Here is a 16,971-nt window from a genome sequence, read left to right as displayed (position 1 = left end):
CCAAGTTTTTATGCCGTCGCTTAGCCTTCGAGCCAGAAACTTTCAAATACCGCACAATATTTAAAGTTTGCCCAATTATAAGTTCAATTATGCGTCCCGAACTCGCCGTTCGCTGGCCTTTTTCGTTTGTGTTAACAACAAGAACTGTTTAATTTCGGTCCCAACATTTGCTCTACTTTATGGAATTATAAAAGAGCAATGCAAAAGCGAATTTGTAAATGCCCTCTTTGCTCGGAAACAGTATTCAACATGGCCAATTTCCTGCGGACAGTGGACGATGCCAGGACGATGCCTTCCAGCCTCAAAAATTCCCTTTTCGCCGGCGGAACTTTGACGTTTGGTCTGTCAAAGTTTTGAAGCTGGCGTTTTCACAGTGACAAAACAGATATATACATATATATGCTTAGTATATATAGACTGCGATCCCTCTGGGTAAGCGTAAGATTAAATCAGAGCCGCACAAACTGCATTAAAAAGTTATGGAAAAAAATTGGTAAACAAGACAAAAACCAGCTGATGAAATTGCATTATTTCTTGTGTTTTATAATGTTTTCATACGACTTTTTTTGCGTATTGACCAAATAGTGCTGTTTGTCTTTAGTTTTTGACTTAGTTGGGCATTTTCACAGCAATTTATAATAGAACGAAAAATTGGAACGCAAATAAAATGCAAATGAAATTTGTGCTAATAAAATTCAGTTACAAACTTTCGGCAATGGCATACGAAAATATTGCTCGCTGGCGACTGCCGCGAAATGCGTTATTTACACAGTCCACACGTATACATTTTCACCCACACATACAAACAGCCACACATACACACACACCAACACATATACACATTCGTGAACATGTGCTGCTGACCTGGTGTTGCATAAATTAAGGCACCCGCAATGCATCGCATTTGACATTTGAACCGCTCGACCGCCACAAAATTGGCAACTGCCATCCGCAGATGGTTTCGCCATTCAACATTTTACCAGTTTACCAGTTTTCCGCTTTCAGTTTCCAGTTGCCATTTACCGTTGCGTTTTAAACCGTGCCTAAGTGAATTTTCGCGCTGCAATTGACGCCTGCATACATCACGCATACGCCGTGTGCAACTTGCGGGTTAATTGCGGCAGCATAAACGATTCAGCGCCTATGAATGTTCCATAAGGGCCGATGGTTTCGATCGCCATGGCCTCCACTAGTCAGGTTGGTTGGCAAACATTTCATTAGCTAACAGGGCTCAATTTGGAAACATTGACATTTAACGTTACCAATTAATGAAAATTCCAGGAACTCATTTGTAATTTTCGTCCAATTTTTGAGTTAAAAATAAATAGAGAAATCATCTCTCTGCTCCCCAAACAGTAAATTCATAAAAAAAACATTTTTCCCCAAAAGCTTTTTATGCTGCTGTACGAATTGAATGAATTCAAATCAATTATTTTGTATTAATAAAAATTTCTCATTTGCGTCGTGTCTTTGAGCTCCAAACTAAGTAAAGATTTATCAAAATGTGAAATCAATTTAAAATTAATGTTAATGTTATTTGCCCAGCTAGTTAAAGAAAATCTCAAAATTCAAATCAGCCGAGTTAAAGCCCTAAACTAGTTGGCGCTCAAGCGATATGCCGCCTCATTACCCGTAGTCCATCTTTGATCCATCTGAAAGACAGATTAGGCAAACTTTATGCCCCGGGCCATTCAAATTGCCGCTTGACCCAATGGCCCGGCCCATTAAAAATCTCTTGGGTGGGTGGTTGGTTGAGAAGCGAAATCGAAAGGGAGGTCCTGCCCTCGAGCGCCATTATGTCCATGTCAACGTATCTGAAGAGGAGCACTTGCCGGCACCCTCGGTGCTGGAAATACAGGCTGGTGGAGGGGTTGGCTGGATTCAGCATCAGTTACACCAGCGGCATCAGCATCAGTCTCATCTTGAATCCGCATTAATTTACGCTCATTGTTGGGCGCCAGTATCTTCGACAGCGCTCCTATGTTCCCACGCGCTTTGTTTTGCATTGTCACGCAAAGTGTTGCTTTCTGTGGCCCCATCGGTTGACTCTGATCCCGATCCGGCCAGTCGTCCTGCTCCTCCGTTCTGGCAAACAGCCGCCCCCATGTTATCGCGCATCAACAAGGCATAATAAGGAGGGCACGCTCATCCACTTGGCTAAGACAAAAGGGGCCTTGGTGTTTGCTTCTGTTTTTTTTGGTTCCCACACTCTAACACCATTTTTACTCAGAAAAATTAAACTCTAATGCTGGAAATCAATGTATTCCAACTGCAAAAACTGTTGTTAAAATTACACTATGTTTAAAATTAAAAGATTTTAATATATTTCATTGTTATAATTTACAAGTTATAGCTTAAATAAAGAATTTGTCTTAAATGATAACCCATTTTTCCCAGTGCTTCTAACTTGCCGACACCCCTTCCCCCCCTTTGGTGAGACATTTGCACCCAGCTTGACTTTTTTTAATATCCCTGATATTTGCGCCTGTTATCATTCGATGGATGCGATGCCGCCTGTGGGCCTCCTGCTGTGTTTAGTTGTTAGCCAGCCCCACACCCACCAGTTAACCCCCCACGAAAACCAGCCCATCCCCCGTTCACTACCCCCTCTGAAAAGCACCAGCCCTCGTCGCACTGCTCTTGTTATTCATGTCGTCATTTCCTATTGTCGTCGTCGCTGTAATTGTTGTTGCCATTCTGGTTTCAGTCGTCGTCCTACATGCGCGCCCAGCAACTTGTTTTCATTTTACGCTTGCCTGCCGCCTTTCAGCCGCTCCCCCATGCCACGCCCCCATTTCACCGCCCCCTTTCGGAGCAACCCACCAGCTGTCGTTGTCATTTTGTACAATTTTGCGCTCTGATTTTTAAATATAATCCAAAAGCAACGCTACTGCTGCTAGTTTGCTATCTGCATCTATGCACTGGAAATAATATTGGGTAAACTGTTTCAAAAACATTTAACAATTAATTTATTATTGACTTTTTAAATAAATTCCCTAAGAGAATGCAACCATACTTTTTGTTAAGTTCCAAGCTTTTAGCTTTTCTTTTAAATCGTGCATAAATAATATGTTCAATTAAATCATAATAATACTTAACAAATCTAAAACAACTACATTTAAAAAAAAAACAACCATTTTCTTTTTTTCAGAAATAGTTTTTAAAATCTAAATATTTGCAATCCAATGTGCATTGAATTTCTTTCCATGTATTTTGACTGTGAATTGTTGGCGGCCCAAGTCACGCGATATCGCGAAATCCGCTTTAGCGGAAATCTAATTGCACATCATCTCTCTATCTCTCTCTCTCTCTCTCTCTTTCCGTCCTGCTCCGTCCTGCTCCCTCTACGATTTTCCACGCTTTCCCGATTTTCCCTATTTGCCTTTTGGGATGCTGACTGTGGCCGTAGGCTGATTTTAGCATAATGCTTTTTTAAATGCAAAGTTACAAACACTCGCTTGTTGCCCGCTGCTTCGGCCCCAAAGCGTCCCCGCCCCCTGACCGCCGCCAGCCCCCACGCCACGCCTTCAGCCCCTATTTCCCCCTCCCCCTTCTTAGCCAGCAACCAACCCCCTCCTCTGTGTATCAGCACATTTTATGGCAGCGTCCACAGGCAACAGCCAGCATGGCATTAGCATAAAGCAGACACAAAAGGCGAAAAGGAATAAAATAAAACAAGTCGGAATTATTTCATCCCCTCGCGAGTCTCGAACAATTGATACCCCCCACACGAGCTGAGTTCTTAAGCTAGAATCGTATTACACATTTTTCAAAACATTTATCCACACTTTAAATAGTTAACGAGCTTAAATATTAAAGGGAAATTCGAATCGAAACCAATTTAATTGGATTATCGTTCATGTGCACATAAGACGATCTCCTTAATGACATAAACACCATCATTGTTAATTGGGAAATTTTCAGTTTGCAAATTTGTCGAATCAACGTAAGTCTTGAAGGAACTTCAAATGCTTTCGAGGCAACAAAAAGCAGTAAGCAGCTTAAGATAATTTTCTGCTGCTACTTTTTACCGGCTTTTACTTTTGGACTTTAACATTTTCCTTTAATTGAAAGCTTATCCCGACTAGTCAAACTGCTTCAGCTGATCACAGGGTATTAATACCCTTAAACAGCACAAATGCTGAAATAAATATTTTTTTTACAAATTAATTTGCGGTCCTGTTGACATTTGACTTTCCTCGTGTGGCCTGTCTTCTTTTAATTAATGTAAATATTCACTCGCGATGTGCAAACTCCGGACGGTAATGCGTTTTAGACAATATTTGGTCATAATCAAGTTGCACCCGATGGTCCAATAATACCTATTGACAACCAACCAACTACCCCATTCATATTTGGTCTAAACATTTGCCCAGCATACAACCGAATCGAAAACTAAATTTTAATTAACTGCTGCCAGAGAAGGTGAAATTCCATGGCGTTTACCCCCGAAATAGTTTTTGAACATTTCGGACAGGTGAGTGTCAATAAATCGGGTAAACATTTTCTGCCCAGAACGTACCACAAACCAATTTCGGCGTTGCAGCTTATTGCACTGTATGGAGTCATCAGTTTCACACTGATTTTCCCAATTACTTTTGCGCCAAAAGTTGCCAACTAATTTCGGTGTTTGGGAATTCCCTTTTGCGCGCCACAAGAGCCGGGGATTTTCCACTCCCTTTCCTCCATTTCTAGTTGCAACGCCGGCCGGCAACGCGGCGTATAAGCAATATTCGCGCAAATTGAGCATTTGATTTGACTGGCAAGCGCCTTTGACAGCAGGCATGGAGCTCAAGAGCAATCGAATAAGGAATAGCCGAGTACGGAGTGGAAAACTCGGAAAAGCTGAATAAAAGAGGAGCGACCAAACAAAAAAAAACATGGCTTCAATGCGACACTTTTTTCCCTGCTCAACGCCATTTCCATTTACGTTGTTTACATTTTGCCAAGGCGTGTTGTTTTCTTTTTTTTTCTCGCTGCCAAAAGGCAAACGACACCCGCCGCTTGATGGGATGCGATGCGGGTCATGTAATGGCCATGGCCATGTCGCATAGGTGGGCCTAGATCATGCACAGCGAGAAAATCGCGCATCGAGCGGATGAACGCCCAATGATAACGTCACTTGAGCAGCTCATCTGCTTGCGTAAGTTAATCCAGTCGGTTGAATCAAATACATCTTAGAGGTTCATAGTGTGGAAAATCGCTTAAATTAAGTTTTCACGAAACGATTGAATGAAGAGATACGGCTGCACTCAGAAAAATGATGTGTAGCTATTACTTTTTTAGGAAATTACCACTAAAGATCATAACTAACTCGAAAAATTTTGCAATCAAAGCGATTTGAAACAATGATTCAAAGTATATATACATGGAAAAGATGTTTTCCTTTTGGGTCACTTCTTTAAGTTTCTCGCAGTGTACTCGACGTTAACTGTGACACCAGCGATAACCGAAGTCTTGCTTGTTTTGTGCTCAACCAAACAGCATCGAGAGAGTTGCGTGTTTATTTTTTCACCTCAGACCCACAACCATTTTCTTTATTTTTTTCTGTTTTTTTTTTCTATTTTTTGTCACTTTCAGCTATCAGTGGGTGAATGAGTGGTTGGTTTTCGGAAGTAGGTGGCCCAAAAAAAGGAAAGGGGGCGTAACAGTGTATTAAAGAAACATCTGGCAGACCGCCCCCGTTTGCTTAGCCTAGCACGAGGCAATGCCCTTATCCTCGTCGGCCTGCTTAAATTTAATTTAAAGGCTCAAGCCGGACAAACAAGTGCACGTGAAACCGGGGGCGGTGTCCCAATTTATGGGCGTGGCTGCAACGGCATTGACACAGCATTGAGCAGCAGAAATTAGCGTGACCGAGCCTTAATTGTGGACCAAAGTGTGGGCCACGATGGGGTCCTTGTTGGCCAACTTGGGGCCTCGAAATCTAGTGTAAACAGACAGCAAGTCAGAGGGCGCAGTCGGAAATTTGCACAGACCTCTTGGAATATTCGGGGCATCAAGGGGTTAAGGCCTTTGTTGAACCCGGCGCTTGAGTACGGAGGACCTTTGTCAGATTTAAACACTTTCGGACACTTGAGTTTGACACTCGTTATTGAGACTTCACTTTAAATTAACATAATTTCTCCTTTTCTATTTCGGTCACCCATTTTTATTTTAGACCGTAGACCGACCCTTCGATTGTAATAGAAAATAATGCGCTTTGTGCTTCGAACCGATGATGATTATAAGAAGTTTCATTTTGGTCGCCCATTTTATTGCTCAACCTGGGTTCGTCCATTAACCGAAATGAGCGCAATTCAAAATAATATCCGAAGGACCCAACTGGGATGACACTTTCGCCGGCAAGCAGAAACTTTCCATCCCAGCAGGACATTGCTGCTGATTGTTTTGCAAAGATTCTGGGCTTCTGAGATTCGCACCCGGGATTTTCGGGCCTTTGTATGGGGATTCATTCGTTCATCGGCAACTTTCGGTCGGCCAAAAATCATAAATCTTTTTAATTTCATTGATCAACTTTGGCCGGCCAAAAACTTTTGCCTGCCCCAAGGAAAGTTTCGCACTCGACTCCCCCAGGGGCATATTTTGCCTGACAATTAAATCGATGGCAGATAAATATTAAACTTAAACTTTCAATTCATTGCTGCAAAATTATGTGTTGCTCAAGCTGCTCGAATTTTTGTTGATTTTTTTGCTTTTTTTATATTTTGATTTTCGCTCGCTTGATGGAGCAGCAATAAAAAATAATATTTTATGGGGGAACAAGAACTCCGCAGGGGATGCAGGAAAACATGGCGGAACCGGAAAAAAAATAAATACCATCGCATAAACAAAGGAAGAATGGCGAATTGGGTGTAGTTGTGGCTCCTACGGTCCAGATAAAGAACCTTATAAATTGAAACAAAGTGGACAGTGATTGGAAAAATCAATGGGGCATGCAGACAGACAGTCGAACCCCAAAAAGTAACTCCTTGGCGGTAACTTGTGAAGTCGAAACTAGTACGGAAATAGTCAAGCTACAAACATAATAAGAAAAAATATCATTATCTAAACATATTAATATTCAAAAAGGTGCCAGTAAATATATAATAATTTAAATGAAAATATTGCTTCAAATTATTATATTATTTTTAAGAATTTAGTCAGTAATCCCAAAAACTTTAACAATTGCCTCGAAGAGGTACACCATACCGCCATTTACCGCATCCTAAGAACATGTAATTTGCTTTGCTTTTTGCAAAAGCAGAAAACCTAATAACCTTATACGTCTTGAAGGCATAAGGGTCAACTTTTAATGAACATGCCCCCTTCCTTAGTAAAAATTCAGATTTTACAGCTCGTGTCCTTTGCAGCAGCGTTTCAAGAACTTACATACTATATTCGCACTCGTTAATAACTTTTCATGTTGTGGCAGCACAGCATCCTCGTTCCTTGTTTCTGTAAATAAGTTCTGAGAAAATGTTTGCGCAGTATGCAAAACTTTTCGATTGTGGCAATCGTTCCTTGGGCCCAGCCACACGTGCATTCAGGGAATCCGATTGCGGAGTTGATTTTGAGAACTTTATAAATGGAGCAAAAATGTATAATGAGTATCGCCGATATTCCTTTGAATCCGGCCAGCCGAGAACTATTGACAGCAATAAATGCATTGGGCTGCGATTTAAAGGATTTAAAAGAACCATCCTTGCAATCATCGCCATTCAAGAAGGATTTACATATTAAAATATACAATATGCACAGTGAGAACGATGGTTAAATGGCATTTCCATGCCGTTCATTTACTGGAGTCGCCTTTTACGAGGGGCTCATTGAAAGAAATATTTAATTTCGAGTAACTGAATTATAAATGCAATTTGCTGGCAGCTCTATTTCTTGTTTTGCCGCCGCCTTACTTATGATGCGTCTTTGTCCTCCGATGGCCCAGTCGGAGAATTAATTACGCCGCTGAAAGTTGATTCCCGCCATAGATGGGGATGCGGATCCGGATGCGGATGCGGATGCGGATGCGGAAGCCCTTGTGCCAATGCGACCACAACTGACCCAGTTGTTTAATTGAATTGAAGCCATAAACACTTGGAGTAGAACGACCACAGCCGCACAAAACGAGAACGCGTCGGGAATGAAAAATGGCCACGGCCAGGAGCACTCGCTAAATAACTTTAATTAGTAGTGCGAGTGCGGCCATCAATCACCTTTGCTTGCCTGCGTCAGAGAGAGAGGGCCAGAGAGCAGGCCAGCGGAAACGGAAATGGCAAGCGGAAACGCCAACGGATGCCACGTGGCCATTGCTAAGCATTTTGACAGCTGCGCCTGTCGCCTATGCAACCAAAACACAGATACACTGCTGTGCAGTGGATCAATGGGGATTCAAGTCTTGTTAACTTATTACTTAAACCATCCTACAAGCATCTTGTAAAAGTTCTTTAAATCTGTGGTCTGCCTATAAAACTAGCTTATGGATAAAAAAATAATAATTCTGTCTTTTAGGTGGAGGTTATACGTTGTCTATGTAAATCTGAATTTCTTCAAGACAATACTTTTCTTATTTCTATTCATGTTCTAAAAATTAAGGAAATGCTAGAAAGGAGCGAATTAATCAAATTGCAAATTTCATCAGCGTGGTCAGAAAAAGCAGCATAAAAACAACAAAAGCAGATGCGGTGCCCTGCGCTGCTCTGCGAGAGAAAGCTGGCGTTTTTCAGCGAGTGGCAGGCAAAGTTGTTGACATCTTGTGAGCCAACACGTACCGCCAGCCGGCAGCAACAAAAACACACAGAACAGCACACAAAAAGTAGTAAACACTTGACGGGAGCAGCAGAAACAACACGAACAAACAGCCAGTAGTGCCAAAGTGAAGAAAGGACCAGAACTGAAGCTCCAGCAAATGTTTGCTTAAAAATGATGCGAGCCCCAGGAATGAACAAGAATTTCGAAATGGGATGGGTTTTTGGATGGTTTTCTTGGCGGGTGGGGTGGATTGGGGGACTGGGGGTTGGGGATCGGATGCTTCTGCTGCCACTGACAGATGCAAGACGCGTTGACAGTGACAAAGACAATGATGACGACGACGATGGTTATGTTTGGGGCTCATCATCAGCGGTGCGGTGTGGGGATGTAAGGATGGAGGCCAGCATTTGGCATAATCCTGCTGACAAAATGTCATTACACCATCCACACATAGTGGAGTTGCCTTTTGAAGTTTTCCGCGCAGGCGGAAAAGGCGCTGCAAGCTTAAATAAATAAATATGCCTTCCCGCTGACAAGTGAGGAAAAGTTCTCGTACGGTTAGCATGTGCGCTGAAGTCTGTGTATTTCCATATCAAGGGAAAATAAGTTTTCAAGAGACATTTGCTCAAATTACAGCCATATTTAAATAACCCAAGAATTTGTTGGCGTTACTTCTGCAATTCTTGGCAAATTACTGCGAATGGATTTTTTAGGTTACTTGCATAAATGTATAGCATATCATTTTATTTAAATGTGATAATATTTATGTTATTCAGCCTAACATTTTATATATTTTCTTCTCAATACAATTTTGATGGAAACTCAGCAATAATTGGTTTAATGTAGCAGGTACCTTTTGACTTACCACAATATTTTTCGAAATAGTCCTTGTTCCGTAGTCTGGAGTCTGGTTGCAGCTGCAGTTATTCCACTTTCCCCGAGGATCGGCAGTCACGCGAGTGGCCCAGTCATTGACAAATGGCCAGAGAACTGCTATTGTTTTATTTTTATTATATTTTACTTCTCTTCATTTCCAGAGCACTTTTCTATTGCGCTTTCCCCCGCTTCCTCGCGAATTGGCCTAGTTTGTTGTCTGCGATTTGGTGTTGTTTTCCAAATATATATGTATGTTTGTATGTGGGTTTTCCCCTGGTTTCGGTAGGCCTGCAGTTTTCAGTTACTTGGCACTTGGCTAATGCTTTTGTCTGCCTTTCTTCTGCGTTTACTATGCTTTTTCTTATGCTTTTTTCATGCTTTTCTTCTGCCAGACGGGCGACGCAGCGTCTTTGCTTGCACTTGAGGAACCGTTATCTGGGTGGTGTACGAGTGTGCGAGTGTGTGTGCGCTTTTTTGTGTGGTTGAATTAGCGAGTGAGACACGAACTTTTGACCCCGTTTCGACAATAACAACACGAGAAGAGCAGAGGCTTGGCTTCCATTCTCCGGCTTTTTGAACCACTGGCCGGCTTTTTGGCTTTTCAACACCGAAAGCGCTTACATTTATGTCCGTGACCGTTTTGGGGGTTCTGAGGATTGCCCGAACCGAAGGGTTTGCTAAAGTGCCCTGGCTTTTATTGATTTACCAGGGCGTTATAGCCCGCAAATATAATAAAAATCAGACATTTCTCATTCGATTGGGGTTAGCAATTAGCTTTAACTTTCGCATCAATAAAGTATGTTTACCGTTGGAACTTTAAGCACTTTCCCTATTTTATGTTTAACACTCAACTCATTCACAGTTCCATATGCTTATCGGTGCTTTTCACTAACGAATTGTTTATTGTTTGTAGTTTCCGCGTTTTTTCCACAATTATAATAAATGCCAGTCATTTCCCGTTAGTTTTTTATAACGCATCAGCAGTAGCAGTACTTCCTTTGCTTTTCCTCTTCTTCCGTTGTAAAGAGTGGTTTTACCGTTAGGGTTTTATTAGCACTTTTCACTACAATAACTGTAGTTCCGATTGGGTGTTGCGCACATTTTACGTAGCTAGCCGAAAACTGATAAAACATCCGCATACATGTTGTTTTTGCTCAGCCAGCGCCTCACGAACTGAGTTTAAGAACGGCGAAAATACGCGAAAAGCCAGCATCTCAGCTCAGCTGTGATTGCGGTACTTTCGCTCTCTCTCTTTGGCGCCATCCGGAAAAGTACCGTACTCCACGTGGCTAGCGAACAGCTGTTGCCGCAGATGTTCCACTGAGCATGCGCAAAACGAGCTCGCCGCTGGAAACTGAGAAATAATAAAGCTTCGTTACTGGAAAATCGGTTTAGTGGGAACGGTTGCTAGGTACTTTCATATGCCATAAAGGTTTCTCCACCAGCACGACACCTACAACTTGATGGAATAGCGAAGTGGCACCCAAAAGTTGGCGCGAAAGTCAACACTTCGCACATAAAGACATCTTTCCGCTTGGCCAACTTTTCGGGCCAACAAACTTTTCACATTACAATAAGCGCACATTTTTTAACCCACATTTGGCATCAATATACTTGGGTTAACCAGAGCTCTAGCACAAAAGAATGGTAGATTTTATAAATTATTTTAAGAGTTCAGAAATACCAAGTTTTAGAAAACCACTCTCTTCTAAAACTTTACTCAATATAAAATCTAAAATTAGTCTTAGTAGATGAATATTCAAATTGGCAAAAATATTATTGTATTGATGCATTTTAGATTGCCAATTAGAAACAGAAGCCGTAAAAAGTTTTATTATTACTGGTTGGCCTTCAAACCCTTTATTGATAAAAACATTCTCTTTTTGTCATTACTTTTGTTTTAATTTTAGTTACGTTTTATATTGTTAATTAATTACAAAACCCTAATGCACAAAAATGCAAAAAACGTCGAAACCAGCATGCGCCGGCAGCGAAAGTGTTCAGCAACAATGGCCATCGTGACCGCTGTGGTTGTGCGAGTGGCCGTGCCCGCCGGATCTGTGGACCGCCTTCTCCTCCTCCTCGCCCGACTGCTTGGCAGCCTTGGCTTGATCCTCGTCGGCAAACTCGCTGAGGTCGCGTCGCATGGCATAAGCATCCTCGCCATCGGCATAGTACTTGGGCTCCACCTCAATGATCTTGAACTTGAGGGCGTTGGTGTAGAGGTTCAGGGCAGCCCGATTGCTCTTCCTCACGTGCAGGGACACGTACTGGGCATTGAAGCACTCGACCATCGCCTGAGAGGCCTGATTCATGAGCTTCTGGGCCAGGCCCAATCGCCGATAGGAACGCTTGACCGCTAGCGAGGTGATGTGCCCATGGCGGCTCTCCTCATTAGGCTCCGGCTCCTCCATCTTGGCCAGGACATAGCCCACAATAGCGCCCTTGTCGTCGACGGCCACGTAGCTAAGCTGTGGCCAGGTTAGACCGTGGTAAAAGTAGTATTTCATCTGGTAGTTTTCGGGCAGGCACAGCAGATTGCAGTGCTGCATGGTCATTAGGTCTTCCGGTTTTGCGCAGCGTATGTTCATGGTGAGGCTGTATAGATGTGCTTCCTAGTCTCGGCGAGCTTTCCTGGCTCTGCCGTGCTGGTGTGGCTGTTGATTCTGGTGATCCCAAGCAAGGGGTTGCTGATCCTCCGGCTCCTCCTGACCCAACAGCTCGCGAACCAGACGAAATTTCGATAGAAACGCCTTCCAGATGAGGAACCAGCCTGTAAAATAGTCAAATTTCCATATGAGTTGTTGCTCGGATCTTAGAAATTTCATTCCAATATAACGTGATCGTCTGCGGGCGCCTGCTTACCCAACAAAATAATTGCTGCGACGATACTAACAGAGGCTAATATGGTGAAAATGAAAGCCAAGCCCGTTTGCAGGGACATTCTAACGGGGTAGTACGAAATCAGGAAACTATAAACATGAAACCATAAATGGAAGTTGAAAATAATAAAACTACTTTTCAAAGGGTTTAATTTTGGTTTCCAGCAGCGAATTAAATGTTTTTTCTCCCTATTTGGATTGCTATCACAATAAAGAACAGCTGTAAACTGGGTGTGTTCGCTATTCAACACTGAATGAAACCAGGGATACAATATCTTGTACTCGTTTTGTGGTAAGAAACGGGATATTTGCAAAAATTAACATGAGCACACATAAAAAGATTGCAATCAAATATATTTATATTCTTTTGTTAATCGAAAACTTCTGCTTTTCTAGATTTAACATTGATTTAAAAGACCCTAGCACAAGTGACTTGAGCTGCCACCAAAAACCACATGGGGTTAGAAGTTCCACTAAGCTGTCTGTAAGCCCTTTTTAATAGAAGCAGTTCGATGAATCGTTCTTTTCGACAGGCACACTATATACATGGTCCCGCCTTTGGGTTAGTTTTATTCAATATCCACCTGGCTGTTTAATTTATTTATACTCGCGAATGAGCACACTTCTTGCACACTAAGTTTATACACCGGCACCAGTCTGACCAGAGTTTGCGTGGGTCGAAAAACCACGATATCTCAGTTTGCAGAGAATACCAATCATACTGCTACTATATTGAAATAGAATTGGATAAATTCAAAGCTGTAAATTCGCGATTAAAAAGTTTTTTAACCCTATGATGCTAGTTAACTTACATACTATAGACTAATACATTGTAAAAGACATTTTTTAATAGCTGCCTTAACAGGCAAAAAATACTGCACGCTACTAAAATAATAGATGAAAACACAAAACGGTAACTGTCGAAACAGCTGATTTGCAGCAAACAAATTTACCTGGGAAAACGCAACGCAATTAAACAAATGCCATTTGTGCTGTTTAACTAAGTAAAATGCAGGAATTTTCGGCCAAACGAGACGCTCTATTCGCATGTCTCGACGATGCGAGCAAAGAGTTGCGGGGAACTGCCTTGGATCAGAGCAAGGCCAAGGCGTTTTCCATCAACGCTCTCGATCGAGGAAACAAATCCGGAAACGGATCCGGACAGGTGATGAACTACCGCCAGGGTCGCAGCATTGACACTGGCCTCGATGCGGAGGATGGCAGACTGCGACGAATGCGCGGCAAGGAGAGCATTTTCAAGAAGCCCGAACTTCCCATTGGACGCTGCTTGAAGCCAAGAAAAACGCCAGATTACCAGGTTACAGACCATCCCTCTGCATTTAATTGTCCCCCCTCCCCTAAACGTTTGACCTACTCTCTAGGTAAACCCGCACAAATGGAAGAAGTACTCCCTGTCCGATGTGGACATTTCCGAGCAGAGCAACTCCGCCGCCGCCTTGTCCTTTCTGCGGCAAATGGATGCACAGCGCGAGGCTGAGGGCGTAGACAACGAATCTCCACCTACAGATGGCAAGATCGAGTTCAAGAGGACCAGCAAACTTAGCCGCAAGCTCAAGACCCTCAAACAGCAGGAGGTGGAGGATGTGGAGCTGGATAAGCCGCAGTTAAGAGGTTGCAAGCTGGTGATGCCGGAGTATGTAATTGGCCAAAAGCCGCAGAAACAAAGGAAATCCAAAACCAAATCGGACCAGAGCCGTGCAGCGGGAAAACTACAACTGTCCCACTTGGCGGAGGAGGATGAGCAGGATGATTAGGTTAAAATGTATGATCCTAAGATTATATTTTATAATAACTAGTGTCCCCATACAATTTTAGAAATGTAAATAGATTTTTATTATATACAAACTTCGGTTTGTCGAGAAATATAATCGTTTATTTCGTAAGTGTACACACTCAAAAATCAGACTGGAAAATTGCTTTACATATTGCCTAATTGTTCGATTTCAAAAATCTGGCTGTGTATATACTGGAATTGTAATATTTGTAGATTTCTGGCAGTTATCACATAAATTACATAATTTCGTACATCCAAATGAGGTACGCAATACGTATTCGAAGAATACTTGGAGGAGTATTTGTTACAATATAAACATTTATAGCACGCGAGCACAGAACACATAATCTAAAGGACATACATAAATGCGACGATAAGAACATAAATGCGTTTAAAAATGCATCCGGAATGATGAAATGACCAGTGGCGGCGACTAATCGACGTAGAACCCGGGATTGAAGTAGAGTTTCTTGTTGAAGCCAAGATTATCATAGGCACCTGTCTGCATGGAACCTTTCTTGCTGCGTTTGTCACCCACGGAAGCGTGCGTCATCTTTAGGATATCCTCGAGGTCTGTGTCATGGGCATGATCGGCCATCACTTGGCAAAATTTCTGGATGTACCAGCTGCCCGTGTCGGTTTCGCGGTGGGTAACATAGCCCGGCGTATTGGCATAGCACCAAAGAGTGTCGGCAAGAGTTGGCACATTGGTTCTCGGGCTGGATATGCTCTCCGTCTGGGTTTCAGGCAACTCCTTCTGTTGCGACGTATACACTGGCTCCATGAGACTCTTTGGGTGGCCCAAATCATATTCATCGCCGCGGCAAAAGGGAAATATAAGCACCTTCGGCTTGTTCACCAAAAAAGGACATTTGTTCGACTGGAAGTGGTCTTTGATCTCCTGCATATCGACCACAGATCCATCGCAAAACGCCACCTTATCTATCCCCTTCACACGATTGCCGTGTGTCATGAGTACCATCACGAAACACTCGGTCTTCTGCACATACGACGAGGAGGTCAACGTTGTGAGAAGTTCAAAGAACTGATGCTGGTTCACGTTCCCATAGGCGAAAATCGTAAAATCCAGTTCGCGAAACAAGTGAATCAACGAGTTGCTGTCCTCTTTGGCTCCCAACCGTTGGAGGTCTGGATCCGGAAAGTCCATTATGTTAACCATTAGCAAAACGCCGCGGTTCCAACGCGATTGCATCTCATATGTGCCCACTATGGCACTGGTGGCATAGTGTATCTTCTTCGATTTTTTTACCTTGCGTTGGTCACCGTCAACGCTCCCCACATAAGGGGTCAGTGAACACAGCGGATCGTTCCGCGGCTTTGGTGGGAGAGAAAGAGAGAACAAAGAACAATAAAGATAAGGTTTATAAACTAACTATATATTAATTTTCAGTTCAATCTGGCATAGGAAACTAGTGCTATATTAACACAGCTGCCAGCAAATAATCAAAAACAAAACCTACTGAAAGAATAATTGGGATAGGTAAGTAAAATGGATGTGATTCATGCTTCGCACCAAATTGATAACAAGTATCTCATACACGAATTAACTTCTGAAAGAAGTAGTAATTCAATACGAATTACTCATGTAAGCAAACCTAAAAAAAAATTAAAAACAAATACTGGTTTTTGTAGGAATCAGGGTCAATAAACCCGCTGAGCCGCAATTTCACCATCAAAGCATTTCGTTACAAAATGAACCTGTTGAACATCTGAGTGTTTCATTTTCATTACCTTGCTAACGCAGGGTCCTTCGCAGGCTTCTGCTGTAGGCGTGTCCACAATATCGGCCGACTTCCGGCTGGTTCTCCGTTCGTTTAGCGAGATAAAGGGTGGCCTTGAATCGGACTCATCCACGGATTCCAATAGAACGGCCGCATCCAGACAATTGATATTGCGCAGTGCATTGATCAGCTGATTGTAGGCGGTCGGACCACGCTGGGTGATCTTCATGAGGAGCCTGCGATGCTGCTCCGCACGCACATCCTTCTCGTCCATGTTGAATGGCTTGCCATTGAGATCCTCCGTATTTCTAAGCATCTGATCGGATAGGATGCCCTGGCGCACGCACTCCATTGCCAGACGCTCGTAGTTCGTCCACTCAACCAGCGTATCCAGATTCTTGCGTATATGCTCGCGATGCCTCTTCGGCATTCCAATCTCGCGCTCCGGCGGCTGCATTCCGGATATGGTTTCCACGCGTTCCGGTGACTCCGCTTATTGGGAGCGCCAAGGATGGATGCCGTGATCAGTCTCCAATTGGCAGTGATATTGGCAGTGAGTCACCTCCAAGGTTTTCTGTTTCTCGCTAGTTTTTCTTTGTCTCCGCTTTGTTGTTGTCGTCGTTGTTTTTGTTCTGCGACTTTCAAGAGAGGCGCACAAATCGGCGGCCCTGCTGGTGTCCTTATTTTTCCAAAAGTAAATTAACTAGTCTATATATTGCACTAGACGATCCTCGCAGGATCGAGGATCTTCGAATAAGATTTCTTTCGAAACAAAAGGACCTTCGAGCGTTTCGCGCCGCCAAACTAGCCACTAAACTAATAAATGGAACTTTGGGATTGGTGTGGCTGGTTGCGGGTGCGCCATTATTACCATAGAACGCGTGTGGGATAAATACTGAAAGTATTTTATAGTTAATAAACCAAAAACTGCTACTGCTAAAAATAATTA

General features: G+C 42.8%; 5 protein-coding genes across 8 annotated transcripts in view; 1 reads left to right on the top strand and 4 right to left on the bottom strand.

Moving 5' to 3' along the window:
- The window catches only part of LOC6605131 (kin of IRRE-like protein 2), a 156,437-nt gene extending 145,676 nt beyond the window's left edge, over nucleotides 1-10,761 (bottom strand). For all 3 annotated transcript variants that reach the window (XM_032717580.1, XM_032717578.1, XM_032717579.1), the window contains exon 1: nucleotides 9,593-10,761. The gene's annotated coding sequence lies outside the window, so the exon portion shown is untranslated. The remainder of the gene's footprint in view (nucleotides 1-9,592) is intronic.
- A 671-nt stretch (nucleotides 10,762-11,432) lies between these two features.
- On the bottom strand, nucleotides 11,433-13,152 carry LOC6605129 (N-alpha-acetyltransferase daf-31). Its single transcript, XM_002029934.2, has 2 exons — nucleotides 13,070-13,152; nucleotides 11,433-12,376 (listed from the first exon to the last, which is right to left on the bottom strand). The coding sequence occupies exon 2, from the start codon at nucleotides 12,192-12,194 to the stop codon at nucleotides 11,604-11,606; it is 591 nt and encodes a 196-aa protein (XP_002029970.1). The 5' UTR covers nucleotides 12,195-12,376; nucleotides 13,070-13,152; the 3' UTR covers nucleotides 11,433-11,603.
- On the bottom strand, nucleotides 12,201-13,140 carry LOC6605128 (small integral membrane protein 13). Of its 2 annotated transcripts, XM_032718116.1 has the most exons (3): nucleotides 13,070-13,140; nucleotides 12,469-12,575; nucleotides 12,201-12,376 (listed from the first exon to the last, which is right to left on the bottom strand). In XM_032718116.1, the coding sequence occupies exons 2-3, from the start codon at nucleotides 12,545-12,547 to the stop codon at nucleotides 12,219-12,221; spliced, it is 237 nt and encodes a 78-aa protein (XP_032574007.1). In that variant the 5' UTR covers nucleotides 12,548-12,575; nucleotides 13,070-13,140; the 3' UTR covers nucleotides 12,201-12,218. The 2 variants fall into 2 exon arrangements, with proteins under 2 accessions (XP_032574007.1, XP_002029969.1); XM_002029933.2 differs by lacking the exon at nucleotides 13,070-13,140 and having other exon boundaries at nucleotides 12,469-12,711.
- A 70-nt stretch (nucleotides 13,153-13,222) lies between the features above and the next one.
- LOC6605127 (protein TSSC4) lies at nucleotides 13,223-14,394 on the top strand. Its single transcript, XM_002029932.2, has 2 exons — nucleotides 13,223-13,803; nucleotides 13,868-14,394. The coding sequence occupies exons 1-2, from the start codon at nucleotides 13,495-13,497 to the stop codon at nucleotides 14,258-14,260; spliced, it is 702 nt and encodes a 233-aa protein (XP_002029968.1). The 5' UTR covers nucleotides 13,223-13,494; the 3' UTR covers nucleotides 14,261-14,394.
- On the bottom strand, nucleotides 14,358-16,847 carry LOC6605126 (caspase Dronc). The gene is made up of 2 exons (XM_002029931.2): nucleotides 16,033-16,847; nucleotides 14,358-15,616 (listed from the first exon to the last, which is right to left on the bottom strand). The coding sequence occupies exons 1-2, from the start codon at nucleotides 16,477-16,479 to the stop codon at nucleotides 14,714-14,716; spliced, it is 1,350 nt and encodes a 449-aa protein (XP_002029967.1). The 5' UTR covers nucleotides 16,480-16,847; the 3' UTR covers nucleotides 14,358-14,713.
- Between the last annotated feature and the right edge of the window lie 124 nt (nucleotides 16,848-16,971).

This window comes from Drosophila sechellia, chromosome 3L (genome assembly GCF_004382195.2).
Source record: "Drosophila sechellia strain sech25 chromosome 3L, ASM438219v1, whole genome shotgun sequence".
In the NCBI taxonomy this organism is placed as follows: domain Eukaryota; kingdom Metazoa; phylum Arthropoda; class Insecta; order Diptera; family Drosophilidae; genus Drosophila; species Drosophila sechellia.
The sequence above is the reverse complement of the archived record's forward strand: the minus strand, read 5'-3'. Positions and strand labels throughout refer to the sequence as shown.

Bases quoted from the DNA above. Each gene is read 5' to 3' on its own strand.
- LOC6605129 (XM_002029934.2), bottom strand. From the start codon at position 12,194: ATGAACATACGCTGCGCAAAACCGGAAGACCTAATGACCATGCAGCAC.
- LOC6605128 (XM_032718116.1), bottom strand. From the start codon at position 12,547: ATGTCCCTGCAAACGGGCTTGGCTTTCATTTTCACCATATTAGCCTCT. The intron at 12,377-12,468 runs GTAAGCAGGCGC...ACTATTTTACAG, and splicing joins CGCAGCAATTATTTTGTTGG to GCTGGTTCCTCATCTGGAAG.
- LOC6605127 (XM_002029932.2), top strand. From the start codon at position 13,495: ATGCAGGAATTTTCGGCCAAACGAGACGCTCTATTCGCATGTCTCGAC. The intron at 13,804-13,867 runs GTTACAGACCAT...CCTACTCTCTAG, and splicing joins GAAAAACGCCAGATTACCAG to GTAAACCCGCACAAATGGAA.
- LOC6605126 (XM_002029931.2), bottom strand. From the start codon at position 16,479: ATGCAGCCGCCGGAGCGCGAGATTGGAATGCCGAAGAGGCATCGCGAG. The intron at 15,617-16,032 runs GTAATGAAAATG...CTCCCACCAAAG, and splicing joins AAGGACCCTGCGTTAGCAAG to CCGCGGAACGATCCGCTGTG.